The sequence below is a fragment of the Peromyscus eremicus genome, chromosome 14 (assembly GCF_949786415.1).
Source record: "Peromyscus eremicus chromosome 14, PerEre_H2_v1, whole genome shotgun sequence".
NCBI classification, from domain to species: domain Eukaryota; kingdom Metazoa; phylum Chordata; class Mammalia; order Rodentia; family Cricetidae; genus Peromyscus; species Peromyscus eremicus.
The window spans coordinates 60,905,876-60,932,982 of NC_081430.1; the positions used below are offsets into that span (position 1 = coordinate 60,905,876).

General features: G+C 57.4%; 1 protein-coding gene across 1 annotated transcript; it reads left to right on the forward strand.

Moving 5' to 3' along the window:
* The first annotated feature begins 1,965 nt into the window (after window positions 1-1,965).
* Window positions 1,966-26,934, forward strand: Cep170b (centrosomal protein 170B). Its single transcript, XM_059279127.1, has 19 exons — window positions 1,966-2,052; window positions 4,180-4,311; window positions 10,754-10,843; window positions 11,627-11,705; window positions 12,157-12,215; window positions 13,344-13,482; window positions 15,598-15,702; window positions 15,781-16,254; window positions 16,866-17,578; window positions 17,864-18,037; window positions 18,288-18,378; window positions 18,549-20,225; window positions 21,541-21,784; window positions 23,414-23,573; window positions 23,883-24,026; window positions 24,178-24,266; window positions 24,622-24,715; window positions 24,876-24,927; window positions 25,019-26,934. The coding sequence occupies exons 2-19, from the start codon at window positions 4,207-4,209 to the stop codon at window positions 25,264-25,266; spliced, it is 4,737 nt and encodes a 1,578-aa protein (XP_059135110.1). The 5' UTR covers window positions 1,966-2,052; window positions 4,180-4,206; the 3' UTR covers window positions 25,267-26,934.
* The last annotated feature ends 173 nt before the right edge of the window (window positions 26,935-27,107 follow it).

The window sequence follows — 27,107 nt, forward strand, 5'->3', positions numbered from 1 at the left end:
CTCACTCCTTGGTCTATGTGTTCTTAGTTTAAACGATAGGAAGCCTCTCCACTCGGTGGTTCTAAGTGTCACCCCCGATGAACTCTAAAGCTACCACTAGCTCTGCTTTCAGATCCTACTGGTCAAGTCACTCAAGTGTGCGTGGCCCCTTCCCATCCAGTACTATCTTCCCAACAGCCTGCCTCCAAACCTGCCCTCATGTTTATGCTTCCAACCCAGTGACAGCTGCATAGCTCACAGGGGCCTCAGTCAGAATCCAGAACACCATTCTTCATCTCTGTCCTTCACCTTGGAGGAAGTCACAATCCAGGTACAGAAAAAAGTTTATAAACATCCATTACTAAGGAGTGAACAAAGGGTAGGCAAAGCTAAGAAAGGATTGTCCTCAGAACAAAGAGGATGGGAAAGGGCCACGGTCAGGAGTCGGGTCTCAGAAACAGGACAGCCTGTGCCTACTAAGGAAGAAGCCTGGGAAATCCCCATACAGCTCCCAGAAGCTGGTGCTGGGGCTAACAGGCCTGGCAAAGGCAGGAGGAGCCGGAAGGGAGGAAAGTACCCAGCTCCCCTCTTTCCAGTACCTAACAAGTCCTCCGCCCCCCCACCCCATCTCTTTCAGCCCCTGGCCTCTCCTAGGAGTCCTGGCCTCCCCCTCAAAGCACTCCCATTCGCCCACGTGGACATCTAGAGCTCTCTCCAAGGCCTTCATCTGAGCAGGTCTCAGCTGGTACAAACCTCCTGGGCCACACTGTCCTTGGGATGGCGTCCAAAGCCCGATCACCAGGCTACATTCCTTTTCTTCCCCTATCACAATCCAGGCTCCCCTATTGGGGCCTTCACTGTAAGCCCGCAGGGTCCAATAACCTGGCACATTCTCACGGAGCTTTTTCTACCTGACTCTTGCTGGCGGGCTTGCCCCTACTCTCATGTTGAGTAGGAGCCCTTCCGTCGAAGGACAGGGCTGAGCAACTGTGACCACAGGCTCTGAAGCCTGGACTTCGGGGAGGTGTGGACTGGGTTGCAACCTTGCAGCTCCTCTATCCGCCGGATGAAGCCCACATTCCCGGGCTTGGAGTCCTGCTCTGCATGCCACTTCCGCGAAGCCCTCACTGTTACCCCTGACCACAGACTCTCCACTACTTCTTCAAAGCCGCCCCGCCCCGCGCTAATCCCTTCCTCCTAGGCACTCGAGGGACACCTGATACCGCCATTGTTGCACCTGGCACCAGCTAGCGGCCAGTGAGAACTTACCTCAGGAACTGGGAGCGCCTTCGGAGTTCCCCGCCCCTCCCTGCCCAGCCCACTGCGACGTCCAGGTAGGTTGGCGTCTTTGCCCACCACCCAGTCCCGAGTCCATGGCCTGTCTTGCAGCGTTGAGGGAGCAGGAGGAAGAGACCCAGCTGGACGCACAGACCTCTGGGACTCATCCTACTTCCTTCGCCCTGCACCCCTCGACTGGGCTGAAAGGCCAAAGGTTGGGGCTGGGAGCGCGGATGGAGCCCTGGCTTCTGGAATGTGGTTAAGTGTTAACCATTCGGCCCTGGGCCAGGACGCTGGGCAACTGTACGCCGGTCCCGCAACCCTGGCGGAGCCGAAGCCGGAGGGGAGAGGGGGTCAGGTGCACAGGGTGGGGAGACGTGCGGAGCCGAGCCGGGCCGGGGACAAAGGTGATCGCCAGTTTGGCGGCCGGATCGATTGCTCTGGGTCGGGTGGACTGAACGGGAGTTGGTGCGCTCAGCCTTTGGGGTGGCGCTGGAGAGTCTAGCTCACCTGCTGCGGCTGGCCCGCCCTAACCTGGTTTCCGGGGGGCGGGGCGATACGGGGGCGGGGCGCGCCGGGGCGGAGCGTGCCGCCGCAGACGTCAGGGGACCCGCCGCGCGAGGCCGCGGTCCGGCGCTCTGCCCGTGGGCTCGGCCGGGGCTGCCGCCAGCGTGCGGGCCGCGCCGGGCATGTCCTAGGCGGCGGCCCCGCCCAGCGCTCGGCCGGGCGGGCGGAGGGCCGGGCTGGGTCGGGCCGCGACCAGGCGGGCGAGCCGCGGGTCTGGCGGGAGCACAGGTAAGACTCAGGAGGGGCCGCGGCGGCCCTGCGCTCACGGCGGCTGGGCCTCCAGCACCGCACCTGCGCGCCTCCGAGCCACACCGGAGCGGGGCGGGCCTGGACAAAGGCGGCGGCGAGGAGGGCGCTGGGCGAGGGCGCCTGGCACACCTGGCCCGGCCAGTGCCCTCCGCCGCCGATGCTGTCCAGGTCTGTGCGCGCCCGAGAGCGGCCGCCTGGCGCCGGCGACAAGGCCTGGCCCCGCGCATGTCTACGCGGCCTGCCGAGCGGGTAGACCTGGGCGCCGGGTCCCCGCCCGGGCACGGCCAGCGCTGATTCAGGAGACAACGCTGCTCCCTCCCCCTCTGGGCCTGGCGCGCCCGCCCGCCTCCCGGCCTCCTCCCGGCTGCCCGGTCCCCCCTCCTTCCCGGTCCCTCCCTCCGTCTTCCTTCTCTTCTCTCCCTTTTCCTTTAGCCGCCACCGTCTCCCTGCTTACCCTGCCTCCTCTGGGCCTGTCGGCGGCCGGGAGGGGACCTCGTTCTGCCTGCTCCTTTCAGCCGCTGTGCTGCCCCCTGCCTCCTGCTTCTCAGCATCCGCATCGCCACCTCCTCCTTCACCTTCGGGTGGTGGCTCTTGGTGTCTCTTCTGGCTGGGGCGGCTGAGGGGACAAGTTTAGGGTGTTTATTATTCTCCCTCCTAGCAACGATGGCCGGGCTAGCCCAGCCCCAAACCTCTTCCAGCAGGCCCTGGCTCCGAAGCCTTTCCAAGTTGGACTGGTGGTAGCCGTGGTCACCTCATGACCAGGGTCTGGGTTTTGGCCTCACCCTCCTTTGAGGGAGTCCCCGTGCCTGCTGTCCACAGTGAGATGGCAGCAGGTGATGTCAGAGTGGGAGACATCCAGGCTGGGTGGGGCTGGGAGGTTCGGTGACCCTCTGGGGGCTCCCTCGACAGCCCTGACACCTTTGCTGGTAGGATTGGGTCTTTCTGGGAGCTAGGACTATGGAGACACCATGGGGTCTGTGTCCTGGGGGCTGCAAGGGCATTGAAATCTTACGCCTTTAGTCCCTGCCCCTCTAAAAGCCGAGCCCTAAGGAAAGGGGGGGCCCAGAATGGAGTCAGGGGGTGTGTTCCTGCCACCTGGAGCTGTCTTCTACTGAGACAGGTTTTTCCCATCTTCCTCCTGCTTTCTGATAGAGTGCTGTGGGATGCTTGGTCACTCCGGCCTTCACAGATGGGCAGAGCCCCATGTTCTTGCCTGCTGCTTACCCTGAAGGGAACTGACACCTGGGTGAGCAGCCCCGTGTTCGGGCCTCCAGGCATGGCTACTGGACATTACAGGACAGGGCCTGTGCCCTAGGATCACCAGTGTGTATGTTCACACTTCCCAGAGAGATGAGGGAGGGCCTTGTATGGCTGTTCCTGCCTCAGTGATGGCTCCCACCCGACCAGCCCTGTGCAGGACCCAGAGTCTTTGTGCACTGCTTTGCCTCTCATCTAAGTTCAGACTCTTGCATGCTGTGGCCCTGCCTTCACCTCTGCTCCCCGGGAGGTGGAGGAGAGTGGGGGGTGGGGACAGCTACTCATCTCTACCCCACATTGCTGCCTTACCCCTTGATGAATCTTCCACTTGTCTTAGTTATTCCTGCTATTTCTCAGTCTCCTGACTTTCAGCTATTTCCTTGTGAGGGGTGTGTGTCTGTCTGTCTGTCTGTCTGTGTCTGTGTGTGTGTCCATGTTTTAAGGTACAAGGGTTCAAATCCAGGGCCAGGCACCCACCGGCAGGTGCTATGCCACTGAGCCACACCCCAGCCACTGTACTTATTCTTCACAGTATGAGCTAGATTGTGATGCACTGAGACTCAGGAGCTCTGGACTGCCCTCTTGAACCAGTATGCCAAGACCATACCAGTTGGGTAACAGTACCGGCACAGAGCCACTGCCCAGACCCATGCTGGGGTTCATGCTCTGCTCTTGAAGCTAATTTCCTGTGTTTCAATAAGGCTTGGGTTTTCATGTTGGACTGGACCCTGTAAATGGAGCCAGTCCTGGCCATGGGTCTATAAAGGAGCAAGTCTTTGCTGGCTTTGGGCATATCCAGGGGACCAAAGTCCAGGCTGGGGGGCCCTACTGTTGGCTCTTTCCCTGCAGGGCCAGGCAGGCCTCCTCAGTGCCAAGATGAGCGTCACATCATGGTTCCTGGTGAGCAGCAGTGGTACCCGCCACCGGCTCCCACGTGAGCTCATCTTCGTGGGGCGTGATGAATGTGAGCTCATGTTGCAGGTGAGTGGGGGCTTCTTTCGTTTGGGAAGGTGGTTCGGGGACACCAAAGCCAGGAAGACCAAAGGTGGGCACGAGCAGGGGTGTGAGTGAACGTTCACAGACCTGGACTGTTGCTTCTTCGTGTCAGACCTGTTTCTGACGAGAAAGTGCTTAGTGCCGGGGTCCAGGAATGGTGAGAAGGTACCCTGTGAAGATGGGGCTGAGGGAGCATCTTAGAAGGTACTGGAGGTGGGTCCTTTGTGTCCTTATTGCTATGCTATAGGGGTAGCCTGAGGGCTGTCCTGGAGGTCTTGTTCCCAAATGTGTCCAGATGGTGGATAGTGCTGGTGACTTTTTCATGTGCCCTGACAGGATAGGTCCCCTCCCTGGGCCACCTGGGTTTCAGAGCCCGAGTTGGGTTTCTTGGGGCTTGTGCATCTAGCTTGGAAACAAAGGGTGGGATGGGGTGCTGACCTGCAAGGCCCATCCCGGCTTGGGGGTACAATGGACTCCATGCAGTTCTGAACTACTCCCACACCAGCATAGAGCATGGGGTCCTAGCCTCAAGCCTCTGGGCTCCATGTCCTGTCTTGGGACTCTGAGAAGGAAATGAATGTCCTGTTGGGCTCATCTGGTCCAGCCAAGGGGTCTGCTCAGGTACAGAGCGGCTGCCTAGTGCCCCGGGAGTATTAAAACCTAGATGGGTCTTGTACTTAAGTTTCCATGTACGGCATGGCCACCCCGCACACTCCTAGGGTATGTGAGGCTGAGCTTGAGCTGAGCACAGACAGCTGGACAGCAAGTCTTGATGCACTTGTCCAAGGCTAGCACAGCCCAGCACCTTTGCTGCTTTCTGAGAGTTGATGTTGGAGCTGGTCCCTAGTGGTGTGATATTAAGAGGTGGGGACATAAGGGTCCTCATGCGTGGGATTAAGGTCTGTCTTAGGTTTCTGTTGTTGTGATAAAAACTATGACCAAAGGCAACTTGGGGAGGACAGGATTTAGTTCACCTTACAGCTTACACTCTGTCACGAAAGGAAGTAATGCAGAGGCAGGAACTACTGAAGTAGGGGCGGTGGAGGAACACTGCTTACTGGCTTGCTCCTCATGGCTTGCTCAGCCTACTTTAGTACTCAAGACCACCTGTGCAAGGCGTGGTGCTATCCACAGTGGGCTGGGTCATCCCCTGTCAATTAGCAGTCATTAAAATGCCCCAGACTTGTATGCAGGCAATCTGGTAGAAGCATTTTCTCAATTGAGCCTCCCCCGCACATTTGACTCTACCTTGTGTCAATTGACAAAAAGCTAGCCAGGAAAAGGTCCTTTAAAAGATACCTGAGGCAACTTGTCACCTGTTACACCAAGTGGGGACCTAGCCAGAAGGTGCTGTCTGTGAAGTTGCTTGTCTTTGGCTCTTTGATCATGGATACCCATCCCTTAGCACCATCAACAGTAAGTTTCTATCATTTACAAATTCCACAGTCTAAAGTATTATGTCACTCCACAGGCTAGAATGAGTCTGGATATTGTGGCTTTTCCCCAGATGATGTCTGGTGAGCTTCAACTTAACAAAAAAAATCAGCTGCTCCTCCTGCTGGGAGACTCCTAGGTTCCCTGTATAGCCCTCTGTCCCTTCATGACTCTGCAGGGGGAGAGGAGTCAGATCTGTCCTGCAAAGTGCTGTGTGTGTCATGCAGTTTCCACCGTGCAGTGTGGCCTTGTTTACATAGCACGAGAGAGTGCGGAGACTGTGGAAGAATACACAGCGACGCTTATTTACTTATGGACATTAGTTTCCCGAAGCCTGAACTAGCTTGGGATGGTTCTTCATCATTTGAAAGCGTGAAGACTGTGGAGCGAGTGGAGCTGCAGGCTGTGCTCCCAGCCTCGTACCCACAGCCCTAGTCCTGGTGGCTTCCTCATGGCTTTGGCAATGCTATCTTCCCCAGGGTCACCAGGATGGCTCCGGATCAGGCAACACTTTGGGGCCTATGAGAGGAGCTGGAGTGGTCCTGGGGTGCTGGGGACCCAAGCAGGCACTGCTTCCTACTTGGACCTGGCCTTACCCCTGCACCAGGTCTCCTCCTCGGGGGGGTCACAGTACACAGAGCAGGTTTGGAGTCGGGTTCTTAGTTTCTGGGCTTGTCAGTGGTGGAGCTCTAACAGGACCATGCTGGGTAGCCCCTGGTCTGGTACCCCTGCATCTCCGCCCTCCTTACCCCTGAGGAATGTGGTTATTTATGGAAGGGCTCTTTCTCTCTCTCTTTTTTTTTTTTGGTTTTTTTGAGACAGGATTTCTCTGTGTAGTTTTGGTGCCTTTCCTGGATCTCGCTCTGTAGACCAGGCTGGCCTCGAACTCACAGAGATCCGCCTGGCTCTGCCTCCCGAGTGCTGGGATTAAAGGCGTACCCCACCGCCGCCGCCCAGCAGAGTGTCTCCTTTACATGCAGACGCTGAAGTTTGGGAGGTCACGCAGGTGTAGAGTTACTACAGAGCGTCTGAACCCCTCCTAACACTGCAGTAGGCCTGCCCCCCGCCCTGCCCAGCTGGCCCTTGTCCAGGCCACCCCTTCCTCTCACCCTCTCAGCTGCCTGGTGGCCAGAGGAGTTACATATCGTTTGTGCCCTCCCTGACCCAGCTCTGGGACCTTTCAAATAGCCTAGGCTTGTCATCGTCTGTCCCCTCTATCTCCATCTCTGCTGGGGGCCACACCCACCATTGCCCCCTGTTCCCTTACCCTGCACTGGGAGCCTCCAGCGTTCTCCCACCCCACCCTACACCATCCCTTACTCTTCAGGGTCTGATTCTACATCCACCTTCCTATTCGTGCTCTCCATTTCTCCCTGTCACCGCCATTGACCCCCAGCCAGCTCCTGTTTACTTCAGCTCTTGGAGAATCTCCCTCCCTGTGGGTCCTTGTGTCTGGTGTCCGCTCATCCACCCTTGGCCAGCCACAGCAATACACCCTGCTTCAATCCCTGTGTGGGGAGAAATGTGAGAAGATGCTACTGTGGGTGGGATTGGAGGGGCTAGGACTGGCCAGACACATCTGCATGAGTGAAGAGCAGTGAGGAGGGGAGGGGTCACAGGGGTGTGTAGGAAGGACCTCTGTATAAGGAGTTGCAAGGTTCACTGAGGACATAGGGGCAGCCTGGGGAGGCGAGCAGCCTCAGCAGGGTCATAGCTGGTTAAGAGACTATGGATGAAGTCTGGCAGAGGGGCCAGAGGAATCTTGTTTTGTGTCCTGGGGACAGAACCATCAACAATAGCCACATGCCATCGATGGGCTGTGCTCTCTAGGGCCTGCTCTTTGTTCAGCACAGTATTCCCAGTGCAGACCTCCCTGGCACAGAGCCAGCACCCATTAATGGCATGCTGTGTCATGCAAATGTGAACACATGCATACACATGTGTACATATATGTATGAGGTGTCTGCAGGTGGTTTTTATGTGTTATGTATGATATATGTGTGTATGTGTGTATGCTGTTAGCTGATGGAGAGCTGGCTTCTGCCTCCACCTAGTCTGTTCTTTGGCTGTCCTTGGTTATGTGTGACACCCTAACCCAGAAAGCACATCCCAGAGCCAAGCAGCCTCAGAGGCCTTGTGCACATAGCAAGTTCAGCCAGCTGCTGTGGGTACCTATAGCTCTGCTATGGTTGTACTGGAGATGAGCTGGCAGAAAGGCATGCCCAGAGGTCTGGGTGTGGTCACTGGTAGGGTCAGCACAGCCAGGGCAGGGCTCTTCCCATGGAGGGTGCCAGGCATGAACTTTATAAACCTATCATTTTAACATTTTAAGTAAGTCCAGGCCATTAACCTCTCCTTTAGTATGTGTTTGGTGCTCTTCTGGCCACTTCGAATGCCTGTGATTGTCCACTCTCTGGGCCAACCCTGAGTGCTGGCCCAGAGCTGCATCTCCAGGCTGGGCTGGCTTCTAGCTTCTGAGCATGTGGGTGTGGCTAGGTGAACTTTACTACTGGCCCTAGGTGTTGGTGATGGAAGATTTCTGGCTGGGGGTGGCAAGGAGGCAGCCACATTCCTACCCTCCCTGAGAGGGACTTGTCAGGAGGGACAGTCCTAGGAGTTGGTGGGCTTCCAAACCTACCATGAGTGGGCTCGTGGGAGTTCTGTGTGAAGAGGCCGCCAGGGCTTTGGGGCCCTGGATATGCGAGCCCAGGGTCTCAGGAAGTTACCCAGTACTGGGCAAGGACTGTCAGGCCAAAATGGGGAGAGACCATGTTTTGGATGTAGACTAAAATCTGCTGAATACAGAGGCCAGCAGATTACACCCCTAGGAATGTCCAGGGGCATGCTGGGTGCGCAATCCTGGAAGGATCCTGGAGGGTAGAAAGGGCTGAAGTGCCTGGGGCTGTCCAGAGTGAAGGAGGTCATCAGGTTCAGGGTATGAAAAGCTTCAGGCAAGAAGCTCTCCAGCCTGGAAGGGTCACCTGAAGTGCTTCACCTTCCCATCCACCCTGTCAGGTCTGCAGAACCTAGGGCTGTCTTGGACCACACCTATATCCCTGCCCTTTCTGGATGTTGGCCCTGAGTCTGAGCTTCCCTGAAGCAACTGGTCTCTTGCCCCAAGAGCGTTTGTGTCTGCTAGGGACTGAGAGGTGCTGGCCTGTGCACAGGGCTAGGTACAGGCTAAGGTTCTGGTGAGAAGGTGAAATGTTACCTGGCCTGGCCCTTGACCTGTGCCATCCAGGGCCAGAGAAAGAAGGAGGCATCTGCGGATGCAGCTGTAGACAAGGAATTTGGACCAGACCAAGATGGCCCTTGGGGATAAAGCTGGCCAGCTCAAAGTCGACAACACACTCTGTCAGACACCTGTAGCTTTGAGAACAGGTGAGCTGGACCAGGAACAGGCCTGGGGAAATCACAGGGAGACATTGAGCAGGTGGAATCTTAACTTGTATATCCTCAGCAGGAATATGGGCTATGCTAAAGGAAGTCGCTAAAGGATGACCACCCCTAGACACTGCCCTTCCCATTATATATCATCCTTGTATCCCACCCACTCCCAGAAAGGACTGAGGATCCTGACAGGATGAGGTGTGACCCTTTCTCACCCCCCAGAACCTGCTTCACTACAGCCCATCATCATGGACAAGCCAGCCACCTTGGGCTGCAGAGTGTCGGTGGCTGTGAGGTGTCGAGGCTGGGCTAAGGGCTACCTGGAAGCCACTCAGCTGCAGTCCTGTCTTTAGAACCTTCCCTAATCTCTCCTCTGAGGCTGGAAATAAAGTCTCCTCTGCCAAGCTGGATAGCTAGCAGTAGAGGTGGGCTGGGCCGGAGCCCATGTCCATCTTCTCCCTAGTCCCTGCTGGAGGGGTGCTCACCCTGAATGGATTAATTATTGTTGGGGGCAGGGCAGGGTGATGGTACCTGGAAAGAAGAGGGGCTGGGTTGTAGTGATGGGCAGCTTGAGAGGCCCTGAGTAAGCAGCTGGAGGAGCCTGTGCCCTGACTTATGAGCTGAGAACCCGCACCCTGATACACCCTGAGAACCCACATCGTGATACACCCTCTGTCAGCTGTGGGGTTCTCTTGCACCAAAGGCTCTCCCCAGTGTGCTCTGGAGGGGGACCTTGTTTTGGGGGAGTCACTGCCTGGGTCATATATGCTTCATCTGATCTTAGTGGCTTCCCTGAGTTGACTGATTCTCTCGTCCTCTCTTAGGCTGAGCTCCTCGGGGCAGGGAAGGGGGCCAGCCAGACACCACCGCGGCTGGCAGTGTAGGTCATATGTGGTATGGGGATGGGGATGAGCACTGGTGCTGGGTGCTGAGAAGTCAGCCTCGTAGGCTGGGTGACGTGGACCCACACTGACAGGGCCTGAGCAAGTAGCATGACCCTGTTCCCGTCTACATCCTGGGGGTAGAATCTGGGGCTCAGCCATGTGAAGAGCTGGGGGACTAACTTGGGAAGGGTCCTGGACAGGTTGGTGGTCAGGAAAGGTAAGACCAACTTGGAGTAGAAGTACCACATGTATGTTGAAATTAGTGCCACAAGCCCTGCTGGGGTGGCCAGTGGAAGCTGGATGGGGGAACCCAGAGACAAGTGAGCACTACTGGAGCTGTGTGTGCCCATCACACAGGTTTTGTATGCTCCTGTGTGCTGGCCTCCCCTGCCTGCCCTTGGGAGGGAACAGCCTGTTTCAGATGACCAGAGGGTTCCCATGCCCTCCCACACTGACCTAGGAGCCAGTGCTTTGCACAGGGTGCTGGGGAGGATGCTCATGGAAGGAGAGGCTGGGGAGGCAGAGGACGGAGTGGCCCTGGTGTCTTGCACAGCCCTCTCTCTGCCTTGCTGTGGCAGCTGGGTGGTTTTGACTGCACACTGTGGGGGAGCGGGGGAGGGGAGGGACTCGGGAGCTTTGAGGCCCATGGGTGTTGGTGTTATAATAGGCATTGACAGCATGGGATGGGGCACCTGAGGACTACTGTCTGTTCCCTCCAGTCCCGTAGTGTGGACAAGCAGCATGCCGTCATCAACTACGACCAGGACCGTGATGAGCACTGGGTGAAGGACCTGGGCAGTCTCAATGGGGTGAGTGTACTGGGCTCTTGCTTGGTCCCACCCCAGCCCTGATCATACCCGCCTCTGGCTCCCTCCACTCCAGGGTCCTGTCCAGAGCCCCTGTTCATCAGCTATACAGGCCAGAGCTCTGTTCAACTAGGGAAGTACAAAGCTAGGAAACGAGCCCCCCCCCCAAAAAAAAAAAAAAGCAGTGAGATGTGCCCAGCCCAACCTGAGAAGGGGAGTGTGTGTCCTTTCTTTTCTCTTGTTTCATTGAATGTGACTAGGGAAGGAGGGAGGATTTGGGTGAGAGGAGCTGGACATGGGGTAGAAGGACAGGGATGGCCTCTCTGGGACTTCATCTCTTTGTCCTGTGTAGACATGTCATTCTACGTTTGTTAGACGTGGTCCATCCCAGAACACTGTTTTAATCAGAAAACAGACCCTGACCTATTCTGCTTGTGCAGTCCTGAGCAGGACCTGTCCCACAGCCACCCCAGTGTGCCTTGCCTACACAGTGTGAACCCGGGACCAAGGCTGGACATCACCCTCCACTCCCCTCCTCCCTGGTCCACCCTTCAGATAATGCAGTCCTTCCTACGGGGGGCTTTGTGACAAGTAGGCCTTCCCCGCCACCCACTGGGCTTTGGAGGCTCCCTGGGTTATCTGGCCCAGTCCCACTTGGGACTCCACCTGGGCCCTGCAGGCTCTGCTACCTGAAAGGTCTGCTCAACTGCTCCTAGGACAGTGAGCCAGGAATGCAGGAAGGCAAGGAGGGTCTGCTTAGGCCTCCTCTTCCCCTTTCTTCCTTAGACATTTGTGAATGATGTGCGCATCCCAGACCAGAAGTACATCACACTGAAGCTCAATGATGTCATCCGCTTTGGCTATGATATCCTTCTCTACTTTGCTCCCTCAGGACCAAGGACCCCACAGTTGCTCTGCTGTCTTAAAGCAGATTAGGGGATTTCTTAATCACCGCTGAGGCTCTCAGGCTTAGAGGTTACCTGAGGCTGGACTTCCTCTGCTGGTGGGGCATTCTGTTAGACTCTAGCCCCTGCTTCTCTGCATGCTCAGCTTGAGGTCACAGAGGGTCTGAGGAACAAGCCGGCACTCTTTGGGACCCAGAGTCCTTGTTGGACCTTGAGTTGTAAAGCCTGGACATTCCGTGCTCTTGAGTATAGTGGGGACATGATTGGTGCTCCCCGAGAAGGGGCCCTTTTCCCACCTCCAGGAGTATTTGAGTCCACCTACTTAGCGCTGACTACAGTGCTGGCCTAAATGCTCCAACCACAGGCCCTTCCTGCTCCTCCTGTTCTGTGTTCTCCTTAACTTGTAGCTACATTCCAACATGTACGTGCTGGAGCGTGTGCAGCACCGTGTTCCTGAGGAGGCGCTCAAGGTTAGTGTCAAGCAGGCCCAGGGGCTAGGAAAGCCCCACTTTGCACATCTGGCTGTGAGGCTCAGCCCCATAGCCTGCCATTCTCTGCTCCTGCTTTGGTCTCTTCCCCAGACACATTCCCCAGGCTCCTGAGCCACCCTCTGCTGGCTGCAGGTGCCGTGAATCAGTGCGGCTTGGCCTGTCCTGCTGGATGGCCCGGTCCAGCAGGTGAGAAGTAGTCATTACCCTCAGGCTTATATAGCAACAGATGGTAGAGACAGCTGAGGAGGGGACGTGAAGGTGAGGCTGAGTGGTTGGCCTACTGGAACAGATGGGGCTTTTTGAGCCCTACAAGATATGGCCTTGGACCTTGTAAGTCAGGTAGGGAATGGGACAGAGTCTTGGCTCAGGAGATAGCCCAGCATGCTGAGCTGGGAAGCAAAGGATCTAGGTGGGGCACTGGGATCACGTAATAGGAGGCCAGGCTCCACTGGGAAGAGAGTGTACTACCAGTGGGCCAAGCAGGGTGGAAAGCCAGACCACACTCCTTCCTGGGGCCCTGGACCCACCCAGGGGAGGACACAAGGAAGGACCTAGTCAGGCCACCAAGAGGGGACAGGAAGTAGGGGGTAAATGGAGGCCACTGGTATGTCCTCTGGGTTGGTGTCTTTGAGACTGCTAAGGTCACATCGGCCGGAGTTTCATCCAGGAAGTTAGGATCCCGGGGGCTGTGGCAGCCCAGTGTTTTCCTGTTTGTAGGGGTCATGGAGCTTTGAGCTCTGGTGTGAACCGTGTCAGTGGTCTGTCTTTACCAGGTTTTCCAAATGAATTTGTAAAGTTCAGGGCCATGTAGCTAGGCCCCTGAGTGGCTTACCTTGCCAAGGGCCTGTTTCAGGGGGGGCCTGGAGCATGGTGATCTCTAAGACTCTGCTCTGGTGATCCTTGCTTGCTTTCTCCCTTCCAGAGAAGTGAACTACAGTTCTCTCACTAGCTCTGGGAACTGGAGGGTCTTCCATAGGCCTAGACCCTCAGCTGCCCACCGGATGGACTAGTCTTAGGTTCTTCCCGTTCTTTGTGGAGGAGAGGCAGGGCTGCCTGGGTTCTTTCAAAAGGCTGGCACACTACCCTCCCCTGTGTGCTTGTCCACAGCACGAGAAGTACACCAGCCAGCTGCAGGTGAGTGTCAAGGCCTCTGCACCCAAGAAGGGTGAGGCACTGCCAGAGCACACTCCCTACTGTGAGTCCTCACAACCCAGACCAGAGAAAGGGGACCGAAGACATGGAGCAGGTAGGCCACGGGTGTGGGGACCGGAGTGGATGGGGAAGGGCAAAGTTACAGAGCACCCCAAGGCCTGTCTGTTTCTATTTCCTGTCTCCCATTGCCCCTCTGTGTAATGTCTTCCCCTGTTTTACCCCATCCCCCTTTCCCATGTGACTCCCCTCCCCAGCTTGCACTCCCACTTACAGTACAGCTCAGTAGTCAGGGCCCAGGCCTGCTTAACTGTGGGCTTGTCTTGTGTATCTGCACACACCTCCCCAGGCATGCCCGCCTTCCTCAGGTCCTGGGAGCCTCTGATCATCAGATGGCCACCCTGTGGTCTGCAGCAGGACAGAGGCAGGCAGGTCTAAATTGCCCAAAGTCCAGATTCTGGGCCTGATTCTGCAGATCACATGGCCACTGGGGCCAGGGTGGGGAGGTGAGTGCAAGGTAAGGACTGGCTCATACATTTAGGGAGCTAGTGCAAAGGTGGGCAGTGGTATGTGAGTCTAGGTGAGTCTAGGATAGCATAGCAGAGTAACAGGTGTAAGTCCTGCCTGGGTCTGCAGCGGTGGGCTGCACAGCTCTAGGTGGAAGAAGGTGTTTCTAGGAAACCAAGGTTCATGTTCTTCTGTATCAGGAAGGTCACCTTGCTGCCCCAGTCTTGACCAACATCTGCTGTGCTCTGTGGGTCAGCCCATGGACCCACATGTGGTGTCTTGAACTGCTGGCATGTGGCTGGGATGCAGGTGTGCCCTGCACAGTGAGCCATCTGCCTCTGAAGCCTGACCCGTGCTTGTCTTTGGGAACGGGACTGCTGGGAACTGGGCAGGTTTCCAGAAAGTCATCTGACCTGCTCAGAGCACCTGTCAGTGTCCGGGCTGTGAGTATACACAGCTGTGACAGTGGCTCGGAGCTGTCCCCGAGCTTACAGCAGGTGCAACCAGCTGGGCTAGTAAGTTTCTCAGTCCTGCAGAGCAGACACAGCACTTTGGGAGACCCAAGATAGGCTTGGAGCCAACAGCTTAGAGAGTACTACTCAGTGACAGATGCATGCTGCTTCAAGGGCCCCTGCGTACAGCTCTGGGCAAAGAATGAGGTCCTTAGGCCAGTGGCCGGGGCGGTAACAGGAGAGGGGAGTGGATAGTGGAATAAGATAGTGTATGTGAGCCGGGCAGTGGTGGCGCACGCCTTTAGTCCCAGCACTCGGGAGGCAGAGCCAGGCGGATCTCTGTGAGTTTGAGGCCAGCCTGGGCTACAGAGTAAATTCCAGGGCAGGTTCTAAAACTACACAGAGAAACCCTGTCTCAAAAAAATAAAAAAAAAGATCAGTGTATATGGTATACCACAGGGGAACGACATAATGAAACCCATCGTTTGTTTAAGGAATATATGGTAATTGTAAAGAGTAGAATCCCTCGGGGAGCAGGAGACATGTGCACAGTACCAAGGGACAGCCTCCATTCTACAGGGACACTTGTTGGCTGGCAGGTAACCCAGCCTTCAGACCCTCTCGCTGCCTGCTGGTGTGAGCAGCTGGGCCAGTAACCAAGGCTCTGATGGCTGTTGGGCCCAGCAGAAATGGAAAGGGCTTATGGGGGACAGAGCTGTTTGTACATCAGAGCCAACACCCTGCCCTGGGGCAGTGGACTCTGCTCTTGTCCAAGTAGGAGCTGAAAACCTAGATTCATGGCAGGTAGAGTGTTAACTTCTGGACAGAGATCCAAACGTTAAAATAAACTCACCAAACTGTCGCATTGTCCACTCAGACCGTGGTGGCCCTCAGCCCCAGGACCACCCATTGTGGCAGAGCCATTTCTAGAATCTTAGAAGAGGCTGAGCCTTGTTTGTGGACTCTTGTTGCCCTGTATACTGTAAGGCAGAGGGTGCTCCTCCTTGCCCTAGGACTGTGTCCTAGGATAAGCCTTCCTTCGTCGCTACCCAAGAGAGGCCAGGCAGGGCTGGTGGTCATCTTTGCCCACAGATGTGGAAACAGGCCCAGAGTGGTCAACAGCTGGCCAGGGACTTGAGGAGCTTCAGGTCCCAGCTGGGAGGTGAGGCTAGGGCCTGGTCCACAGACTGGCCCTGGTCCAGATCATCATGTTGGAGGCCATAACAACCTGAGTTCCGAACTCTCCCCTCCAGAGGCAGTAGCCTACCGCACACCCCTGTATGGGCAACCCTCTTGGTGGGGTGAGGATGACAGTGCCACGCCACCTGAAGACCGGCACCAGGAGGAGCCCTACCCAGGTGAGTCTCAGTGACCGGGCTGTGACGGGGTTGGAGGGTGGCTTTTGAGAGGCTTGGCCTGAGAGCCTCTCCCTGCAGAGCGTCCCAAGGACCTGGCCCAGCAAGATGGTGAACTAGAGGGCTGCCGTGCTCCTGCTGAGCCGCCAGACTACTCATTCAGACGTGAGCCCAGCTACTTCGAGATCCCCACGAAGGAAGCCCCACAGCCACCACGGCTCTCTGAGGTGCCAACACAGGAAGTGCCCACAAAAGACCAGGAGGCAAGTGGTGGGGGGACGGCCCCTGTGGTACAGAGCCACGCCTCCTTCACCATTGAGTTTGATGACTGCAGCCCAGGCAAGGTGAAGATCAAAGACCACATCACCAAGTTCTCGCTGCGCCAGCGGCGGCCTCCCGGCAAGGAGGCCACACCTGTGGAGATGGTCTCAGCCGAAACCAAGGTGGCCGACTGGCTGGTGCAGAATGACCCAAGCCTGCTGCGCCGGGATGGCCCAGGGGATGACCGTCAGAGCACCAAAAGCGATCTTCCTATCCACACCCGTACTCTGAAGGGTAAGTACCTGCTGGCACCTGGCAACAACTACTACTACTACTACTACTACTACTACTACTACTACTACTACTACTTCTTCTTCTTCTTCTTCTTCTTCTTCTTCTTCTTCTTCTTCTTTTTCTTCTTCTTCTTCTTCTTCTTCTCCTTTTTTTTTTTTTTTTTTGGTTTTTTTTTAGACAGAGTTTCTCTGTATGCAGCCCTGGCTGTCCTGGAACTCACTCTGTAGACCAGGCTGGCCTCGAACTCAGAGATCCACCTGTCTCTGCCTCCCGAGTTCTGGGATTAAAGGCGTGTGCCACCACTGCCTGTCTAGGCAAGTTCTTGAGCTAGCAGGTGGTCCATGTCTGCCTGTCTCTACACATTGACCGTATCAGTGAGGGCCCAGGTGGTTTAGCTGATTTTTCTTTTCCAGTGAATTAGCCAAGCACCACCTGCCTGGTCTTGGGGGCAGTGTCTAGTGTCTTCTATGTCACTGAGCCGCATGTGCTAGGTCCCCAGTGGACAGAACTTCCTTCCACGTGGGAGTCAGTGTGGATCCATTCCCTGTGGGCATGGGGTAGTGAGGCTCCCTGACTTTGCTCACTGTGCTGATGAATATGGGTTCCCTCAGGCCACAAGCATGAGGATGGCACACAGAGCGACTCAGAGGACCCCTTGGCCAAGGCTGCTTCGGTGTCTGGAGCCCCAACAGAAGCCAGTGGGGAGCAGGTGCGGCTGCAGAGGCAGATCAAAAGGGACCCTCAAGAGTTGCTGCACAACCAGCAGGCCTTTGTCATCGAGTTCTTTGATGAGGATACGCCCCGCAAGAAACGGTCACAGTCCTTTACACACACCCCACCCATAGACCCCAAGGCTGACAAGCGCCGGGGTGCCGGGACTGCCGACAGAGAGCGTCCTGGTGTCACGGTCCGTGCAGCAGGGAGCAGCTCGGGACCCCAGAGGGCCAGCTCACTCAAGAGAGAGAAGACGGAGGAGCGGCTGGGCAACACTTCCCCCATCCCCCGTGCCTCCACACGCCCCTTTGGCAGTGTGGGGCGCCGCTCCCGCCTGGCCCAGGACTTCATGGCCCAGTGTATGCGGGACAGCTCCCCAGCTGCCAGACCTGTCCCTGAGAAGACACCTCCAGTGCTGCCTGCCCCCCTGACACCCCGTGGGGCCAGCCCCGTGACCCCCTCCACCACTCCACCACCTCCCACTGACCCCCAGCTGACCAAGGCCCGTAGACAGGAGGAGGACGACAGTCTTAGCGATGCGGGCACCTACACCATCGAGACGGAAGCTCAAGACAGAGAAGTCGAGGAGGCTCGGAAGATGATCGATCAGGTATGGCGTATGGCCGGATGTCCCCTCGTGCGGGCTGTGGGGCAGGAGGGGACTCCAGGGCTGATGGTCATGTTGGGGACAGATGTTGGCCTCCTGCTGTCAAATCATGTGGTCTAGTCCAGCTGGGCAAGAGGACTCGGAGGAAGGGGGCCCGCTCTGCCTCTTCCCTTGTCAGCGTAGGGCTTGTTTCCCACCCGCCATGCCCAGCTGAATAGTTGGGGCCACATCTGGGTGGGGGTAGAGATCCAGGCACCTCTGACCCTTGGTGCCGTCTCCTTTTGGCAGGTTTTTGGGGTATTTGAATCCCCTGAACTCTCTAGGGTGTCCTCGACTACCTTCCGCCCAGTCATCAGAGGTGACAAAGATGAACCCAGTGATGGAGGTGTGGCCCAGCGGATGGCTTTGCTGCAAGAGTTTGCTTCCCGAGCACCAGGCGTGGCCCCCCAGATGGAGCAGCAGGTATGAGGCTGGGCAGCCACCCCAAGAGCAGTCACGGTAGCAGAGGCCATAGCTGCAGACCTGGGACTGAGTCCTGATAAACTGATGAGGCTGAGCAGTTGGTGGTGACCGGGGTCACACGGGCCCTGCTGGTGGCTCTTGGAGGGGGTGTTGCCTGTGGCAAGTACAGCGTGAGTGGGTCTCTTCTAGACCCTGGTCTGGGCTGTGCCTCCCTTGCCGTGGGTATATCTTCTTGCCCTTCTCTCTGCAGAGCCTCTTGGTCCCAGGCTCCCCTGGAGGTCAGAAGTGGGTTTCCCGATGGGCTAGCCTGGCTGACAGCTACTCGGAAGCTGGCTTGGCAGGTATGTGAGCCCAGAGTTGCTGTCAGGGTTGGGGGCCATACCAAGACGGCCTCAGATCCTGCCTGTAGACAGTCTGCCTCAGCCTGTGCCAGGAAGAGGGTTGGAGCTCTGTGCACGTAGGACCCACAGGTCTGCGGCCATTCTAACTGCATTGGCCTTGTGCTTTGCAGAGGACGGTCCTGGGCGAAGAGCTGGAGAGCCTGAGGGGGCCTTGCCTGTGCGCACGCGGCGACTGCTCCCTCAGTTGCCCAGTGATAGGGCTGACAGTCCTGCAGGCCTTGAAGCTGCCAGGCGGAGTGGCCCAGGGCCACCAGAGCTGGGCAGTGAGCAGGCTAGTCGCCTTATAGGCCAGGAAGATCTGGACCCTGATAGCCTCAGTGATGCCAGCGGCTCAGATGGCGGCCGTGGCCCAGAACCAGGCGCAGAACAACAGGAGGAGCTAGTGTGGGCCAGGGGTCGGCGCTCACCAAGAGCCCCTGGGGAGCTAGCCCCCACCTCTTTCTTCATTGGTGATCAGAATGGGGAGGCCACCTTCCCCAAGAAATCATCTGTGGCTCCTGGAGAGGTGGATGGCCCGGGACGGGTGGTCCAGACCAGCCCTTCAGCAAGGGATGGCCTCTACGTCAGTGCCAATGGGAGGATGGTGATCCAACTACGCGGTGGTCGGTCCCCAGAGCCTGACACGGCTCCACCCAAGGAGGCCCTGGCCTTTGCCCGGCAAGAGAGCTTCACCAAGGAGCCAAGCAGTGGCCCCCCAGCACCTGGAAAGCTCCCTCACATTTCTAGTCACCCACTCCTACAAGACTTGGCTGCAGCGCGGGCCTCTCGCATGGACTTCCACACGCAGGACACCCACCTGATCCTGAAGGAGACTGAGACGGCCCTGGCAGCCCTGGAGGCCCGACTACGCTCCAAGTCTGCAGATGAATGTGAGGGGGGCAGCACCCCCAGGCCTCCAGAGGACTCCCTATCTGGGGATTCAGATGTGGACACAGCCAGCACCATTAGCTTGCTCAGTGGCAAGAATGGACCCAGCCCAACAACCCCCCAGACTCCAGGGCCACAGAAGGAGAGCCTGCTGTCTCCACCAGCAGTACCAGACCCAGGGGGTGCTACCCAGGGCAGTGCCCGAGATCGACTGTCAGAGAAACAGCACCGCCCACCAGGCCCTGCAGACTTGGGCCATGGAGAGCCATCAAGGCGCCTGGCTATGCGGCGTGGCCATGGGTCTCGAGGGTCCCTGGACTGGCCTGAAGAGGAGCGAGGCTCTGGTCTTGCCCACATGCCCAATTCTAACCATGAGACCCCTGAGGCCACTGGGACAGGTCGACAAGGACCCCGCCGGAAACCAGTGGCCCCTCCACCCTCCCCAGCTGCCAGGGAGGAGCAGAGCCGCAGTTCCACCACCGCGCAGAAGGTGCAGCAGGCATTGACCCGCTCCAACAGTCTGTCCACCCCGAGGCCCACCAGGGCCTCCCGACTCAGGCGGGCCCGTTTGGGGGATGCCTCGGACACCGAGGCCGTGGATGCCGAACGAGGGACCACAGCCAACCCTGAGCCAGCAAATCGACCAGCCCCTGAGCAGGCCAAGAAACTGACACGCTTGGACATCCTGGCCATGCCCCGGAAGCGGGCAGGCTCCTTCACGGGACCCAGCGATTCTGAGACAGCCCCGGCCCGCACCGGCTTCTCCGGCCGCAGCGCTGAACTCTACAGCAGCAGCCGCAAGCCCACGATAGCCGAGGCCCGTGCTGCTGCCAGGAAGGCTGCTGCTGCCGCCGCTGCCAGCACGGGCCCCCGCCAGCCCTTCAGCAGGGCCCGCCCGGGCAGTGCCAGATACTCTTCCAGTGAGTGTGGGGTGACAGGTAGTGGGATGGTGGGCGGGCAGGATGGCCAGCAGCAGCTGAGCCCCTGGGTAAATGTGTTGTAGACCTGCACACATGTACACTGGCCAGATGTGCCCATGTCTCCTGTGTGGCATAAGACCCTCTCCAGGGTGCCTCCCCTCACCCCGGGGGTCTCGGTGCCTGGACCTTGAGGTTGGCACTGCCACTCTTGGTATCCCGAGGCTAGCACTTCTAATGACTGTAGGGGCCCAAGCTGCCCACCTGGGAACCCAAGGAGGGCTCTCCCAAAGTTCCCTGTTCCCTGTCCCCTGTGCTGCTGTGGCTGTGAATCCCAGGGAAGGGTATCTATCTAAGGGGAGCCTTTCTGACACCCTTGAATGCCCACAGAGCCCCTGGCCTGAGAGGGTTGTGCCAGTCCACATGAGCAGTGACCTCTGCCCCATCCCCTGAGCTGTGTGTACAATAAGAAGGGACAGACTGCTGCAGATGCTGGAGCCGGCCCCGTTCCTGGGATGGCCGGGCCCTGTCAGTATAGCCTCTGTCCCACCCGACCCAGGGAGCTGTGCCATGCCCCAGTGGATTGAGTGGATTGGTTTGAGCCAAGGTGCCACAGCCCCACCCCTTGGCCCTGCTGTTCCTGGCTGACTCCACTTACCCCCTCTGCCTCCCAGCATCTTCTCATAGACCCCTGCCTGCTGGGCCCACTGGGAAGGGACACCGTGGCTGCCTTGATTGAGGACTTTATTTGGCAGAAACTGCTGTCCCTAACCTGCCACACTGCTTAGCATGCAGGCCCATCCACCCTTCATCCAAAGTGTTGGCTGTCAGAGCTGCTTGGGGCTCAAAACAGCCCCAAGCCAAGGAGTCTATGATCCTGCCCGGGCAGCCATACCTGAGGATGTGAGTCTGATGAAGGCTGTGGGAGCCTGGCATGGGCTGGCAGTGGCCTGACCTCACCCACCTGTGTGATCCAGCTGTGTAGTACCATAGCTGGTCCTTGTGTGCAGCTTATGCCATTTTCTGCCCAGTACCCTTTCCTGGTGCCCAGGGAGCAGCTCTCACCTCACCAGGCACAGGCATCTACTACCCTGACCCCTCCCATCGCCCTGGATGTTGCACTGGCCCCAGGAGTGCCCAGTCCCTGGCTCTGCATGTCCTCTGGGCTGGTGGTGCTTCTGCTGGGGGGTTTCTGGGGACAATGTGATGCACCTTGTCCTTCAGCACAGGGCCCTCATCCTGAGGGACCCTGAGGCTACCGATGCACTGAATGTTCTCTGTTCTGTTCTCGCTTCTGAAACCAACCCACTCACTCAAGGCACACGGCGGCGGCAGCAGGGTTCGGATTACACGTCCACCTCCGAGGAGGAGTATGGGTCCCACCACAGCTCCCCTAAACACACACGCTCCCATGCCTCAACAGCCACACAGACCCCTAGGGCCAGCAGCTCTGCCCGGGCTCGTTCCCAGGCCCCCGGCCCCCGGGACACAGACGATGATGAGGAAGAGCCTGACCCTTACGGCTTCATTGTACAGACAGCGGAGATCGCGGAGATCGCTAGGTGAGTGATCAGGCCATAGATTCTTCTCCTTGGCGGAGAGCTCGGCTGCGCTCCCGACCCTGAGTAGGTGTGGAGATTGTTTGGTGGGTGGTGGATAGATGAGTGGGTGGCTGGGTAGATGGACAAATGAGTGATAAATGGGTTGATAAAAGTGAATGGATGAGTGAATGAGTGGGTTTTGGATGGATGGATTGGTCCCTGGTGATGGCTCAGTAGGTAAGTAGATATTGGATAGATGGATGAGTAGGTGGATGGGTGAATGTCTGTCTAGGAGGGTAGGGAACTTTGAGTTAAGTAGCTAGTGTGACCACAGTTTTTATTCTAAGTAAACTTACATGGTCTTCTCTGGGTATGTTCTGGGGAGGGGTGTGCAGGGGTGAATCTAGTTGAGGTATGTATGGCCAGTGCCTTGGTGGCCAGGCCCTGAAAGGTAGAGGACCCCCAGGACCTATGTGGACATCCGGGGTTTTGTTGAAGATGCTGAACTTGAGCTTCTGAGGCACTGAGAAGGTGACCAGGAGCAGATGGCTCTCAGGAGAGTGGCCGTGTGGGGGTGGGGACAGTTACTGTGATGAGGTCATCTAGGGGGCAGGGTAAGAGAGATGGGTTGAAGAAGAGAGGCCTCCTGAGAAGCAGTGTGGACTGTAGGGGGATGCACGGCCTTTGGGTGAGAAGCAGAGGGATGGGCTCCCCGGGGCTCAGCCTAGTGTAAGGAGGAACAAGAAGAGACATGGTCCTGTGGATTCTCAAGCTCTAGCATGCCAGCCTGCTGGGCCCAGGAGACGGGCGCAGTGTGCCTCTTACAGAGAGGAACCAGGAGACGGGCGCAGTGTGCCTCTTACAGAGAGGAACCAGGAGACGGGCACAGTGTGCCTCTTACAGAGAGGAACCAGGAGACGGGCGCAGTGTGCCTCTTACAGAGAGGAACCAGGAGACGGGCACAGTGTGCCTCTTACAGAGAGGAACCGAGAGTGGCACCGCTGGGGGAGGTGGCAGAGCCCTTGGTGTCGTCCAGAGCCAGAGGGCCTGCTTCTGTGTCCTCTTGATTTCAGAGCCATGGGACCAATGACGGGCCCAGACAGCCCAGTCGGGGGACCATGAGGGACCTTCTGGAGAGGAACAAGTGTAGTAATGGCCCTGGGGCAGCTGGGACCAGATCTCTGGCCAGGGTGCAGGCCCTAGGTAGACCCCTGAGGATAGCCATAGGGTAACCCGGGTCTGGTGGTAAGGGTTCAACCCAACTCTAACCCTTGAAATCAGGAGCCCCATATGGTAGCTATGGTGGTCTCCCTCCACACCTCCCCTGCCTCCATTTGCCTGCTTGCCAAGGTGGTACCCACACACTCTGTGGCTGGGTTGTATCCATGCTGGGAGGGCCCAGCAGCCACTGTGTCTAGGTTTAGTGTGTGGGGAGAAGAGACAGTCTGGAGGATTCCTACTCACTCTTCTTACTGGACCCTTCCCCAGGCCCAGCTCTGACAGACCACATACCCCGGGCCCAGGCCTTTACCCAGCATTGCCTCAGACAGTGGAGTTGTGCTCCCCTAACTCAGTGTGCATGGGGGGTTTGTGGGTCCCCACCACCCCAGAGGACCTCTAGCAGAGCTCATTTTTTCCTGTTGGCCACAGGCTGAGCCAGACACTAGTAAAGGATGTGGCCATCCTGGCCAGGGAGATTCATGATGTGGCGGGAGATGGGGATTCACTGGGCTCACCAGGACCCACTCGCAGCCCATCTCTCGGGAATATGCCCAGCACCCCTGCCTCGACCATCTCAGCCCGTGAAGAGGTGAGTCCCCAACTTCTCAGGTGCACACGTTGGGGAGGGTGTTGGGGAGGGTGTTCATCCTCCAGGGTAGAGGTCTCACCTTGTGTTTCTTAGTTTGAGGGCTCCCTACAGAGTCCCTGAGAGTTTGTGGTGTGGGAACTTGTCCTCAAACTTAGCTTTCTACTTCAAGGGCGTGGGTGTTGGAAGGGATCTTGAGCAGATGGGGCTTGGTTTATCCCTGGTCCATTTGGAGCCTTGGAGGGCTCTCTCCACCCCTGGTGGCTGTCTGCATCCAGGCAAGCCAAAGGTGCCTGGCTCTGTTCTCTGCAGCTGGTACAGCGCATTCCAGAGGCCAGCCTCAACTTCCAGAAGGTGCCACCTGGCTCCATGAACTCTCACATCTTGGATCAGAACATGAACGACAGCCGTGAGGATGCCCTGGCCAATAAGACAAGGCCTCGGAACCGTGAGGAGGCACGGTGCCCGCCCCCCAACCCCACACACACACTGTGTAGCTGCGGGTCAGGGAATGCCTTGGACAGTGTGTCTGGGTTGTAAGATGGAGGCCAGCTAGGTGGGGGAAGGGGGTAGGGCTGCAAGCATACTAATGCCCAGGTCCTTCCAGGTGATCTTTGATAATCTGATGCTAAACCCGGTGTCCCAGCTGTCACATGCCATTCGTGAAAACACAGAGCATCTTGCTGAGAAGATGAAGTAAGTAGGCAGCCCCCCGGGTGCAGTGCCAACAGGGTTACATGGGCTGGGCCTAGCATCAGTATCCGAATGTGCAGCCTGATAGGCCGTGTGTGGGTAGCGAGCTCCGCATGCCTACACTGCTCCTGTTTTGGGCCCTCCTCCTCTCTCCAGCCCTCGTCTCCATCCCAGCTGCCCCTGCCGGAGTTGTTCTTAGCTGGAGCGTCAGGCAGCTAGTTGAGTTCCTGCTCTGGGCTTAGTTTCCCTCTTAACTCCAGCAAGGGATGGCATCAGCTTCACTATGACAAGAGAGAGAGGTCTGCGAAGGTCCCATTCCATGTCTCTGTCACTGTCCTTGTCCCTGCTCCCTTCCCAGGATCCTCTTCCAGAACACAGGCCGGGCATGGGAGGACCTAGAGGCCAGGATCAATGCTGAGAATGAAGTGCCCATCCTGAAGACATCCAACAAGGTCAGAGACAGAAGGACCCGTCCTTGGGCCTGGCTCCCCACCCCATGGGCTTGGCTGAGCTGGTCTGGACCGTAACCTCAGTCTTGCTCCCAGTCCATCCGGAGGATATGAGGCCCCTGCATGTTCTTACTGTAGCCTACCTCCTCTCTGTCCTTCCCAGGAAATCAGCTCGATCCTGAAGGAACTAAGACGTGTACAGAAGCAGCTGGAAGGTGGGTGTGGCCCAGGCCTAGGGCAGGCAAAGGCAACCTTATGGGCTTATAGCCAGGTTCTCAACTGGCCTGACTCTTGGCTCTCTTCCAGTCATCAATGCCATCGTGGACCCTAGCGTGAACCTCGACCTGCTCATGGGAAACAGAGCTCCTGCAGGGCCCACTCAGCCAGGGCTTGGGAAAGCCCGGCCAGCAGCTCAGAGCTCAACTTCACCTGCCTCGGTGGACACCTTGCTGCCAGCCCTGCCCCTCAGGAGCTTCCCACAACGGGCAAACTGCGGGCCCCCTGGCCTCCCGGAGCCTGCCTTTCTTCCTGATGCTGAGAGGTTCCTGATCTAATCTGTGGGTGGGCAAGGCCAGCCCTCCTTATGCGTGTGTCCTGTGCCTGCCTGTGCATCATCCCACAGCCCACCTGCCTGGCTGCAGGCGGTTCTCTGTGAAAACCCCATATGTGCCATAACCCCATGGACGGGCGCCTCCCAGGCCCCTCCTCAGCCAGCACCCCAACCACTTCATCCAGCCCATGGCTACCCCCACCTTCACAGGCCTCCTAGCCTCGCCCCTGGGGTACCCACTGCCAAGGGCCAGCCGTTGAGGCCCCATATTCACCTCCTCTCCATCACTGTTGTTTTTGTCCCTAGCTTTAAAGGAAAGAGTATTTTGCCCGTTGCAGGACTCCACCAGGCCTGACTTAGGTGCAGCTCCAGCCCAAGAGGCCCTGTATCGTCTCTATGTGCTCTTAGGCCAGACAGAGAAAGGGGCTGACCCTGGAGCCAGTCAGTGCCAGACACAGAAGCTGGATGGGCTTGGCATGTCCCCCAACTGTCTAGGAAGGAGGCTACTTGCTTTGTGGCTCCTGTCTGAATCCATGGCCGGAGCTGCTGCAGAGTCCATCAGCCTGGGCAGATGAGTGGCTCATGGAGGTATTTGGGGCAGGAACCCCACGGCTCTAAGCCTTTGGTGCCAACGCAACTGCCAAACCCACTGAGTTTGGGTACTGTCCCAGCAAGTCCTCCTGAGTGGATTCTTCCCTACTAGGGACCTTGGACTTCCTTACAGTGGGACTGGATGTAGCTGGGCGGGCTAGCAGTCCCTTTGGTTGTGGTGAGCGCTTTACCAGTGTGGCAGAAAAAGAGATTTGGAAGCTCCTGGCTTTGTGATCTAAACCATATACCCCTGCCATCCCAGATGCTGTGGGCACAAAGTGGTAACTGCAGCAGGCCCCTGTGGCCTGATCCTTTGTGGGGGCCTGGCAGGGACAGGCCTACTACTGGTTATGCTTTCTCAGGATTTGTTTGGCTGGGGCCTGCCAGGTGAGCAGAGTGTGGCTGCCCTGTTGCTGCCCCTTGCTGATGTTTCTGGAGGCACTAAGCCAAAGAGCCCGTTGGCTGGAATGGGATGGGGAGCGTCCCATATCAACCAGGCTGGCGTGGGTATACTCTCTGCCCTGCCTGATGTGTGTGTGGGTGTTGCTCCTGAACAGGACCTATCTGCTGGGGCCGAGGTAGCTGCGGCGGGAGACCTGGAGCCCTCAGGGGTAGCATGGGTCTCCCTGTTTACACTTAGATGATAGAGATTCATGCACGGGTCCCGTGTGCCTCTGCCCAGCCCACCTGATGTTTACGTGTGTATGTAGAGCCTGCTGTTTGTCTGGAGGAGGTGCCAGCCCAGCCTGTTGGCTGCTCCCCCTGCATGTCCCACACATTGCCCACAGCCTGCTCCCCATAGTAAATGGCTGTCCTTCTGCAGAGTCCATGCCTCCCGCCCCTGGTCATCACTGTACAATTTTTTTTTTTTTTTAATGCACAAATTGGTGTTTCTCCTCACATTTAGCTCCTTCGTCCCTCCAGCCTTCGACCTGGCATTGGTATCCTACTTGCCTGGCTTCTTGAAGGTATCTCTGTACATTGTTCTCAGGTGGTCTTGTGGATGTCTATCAGAAAATGGTTATTTTATATGATTTGTCATGGAATTTGTTCTAATAAATCATTCTTCCACGTGGCAGCACACCAGCGTCTGCCGCCTTGGCTCTCTGGGGATGGTGTTGGGGTAGCTATGTTGTCTTGGCACAAGGAATTTCTTTGTGGGTTCAAGACACCAACTATGCTTATGCCTTTGAACCAAGAACTTGGGAGGCAGGGATCTCTCAGTTTGAGGCCAGCCAGGGCTACACAACAAGA

Bases quoted from the DNA above. Each gene is read 5' to 3' on its own strand.
- Cep170b (XM_059279127.1), top strand. From the start codon at position 4,207: ATGAGCGTCACATCATGGTTCCTGGTGAGCAGCAGTGGTACCCGCCAC. The intron at 23,574-23,882 runs GTGAGTCCCCAA...TGTTCTCTGCAG, and splicing joins CCATCTCAGCCCGTGAAGAG to CTGGTACAGCGCATTCCAGA. The intron at 24,716-24,875 runs GTCAGAGACAGA...TGTCCTTCCCAG, and splicing joins TCCTGAAGACATCCAACAAG to GAAATCAGCTCGATCCTGAA.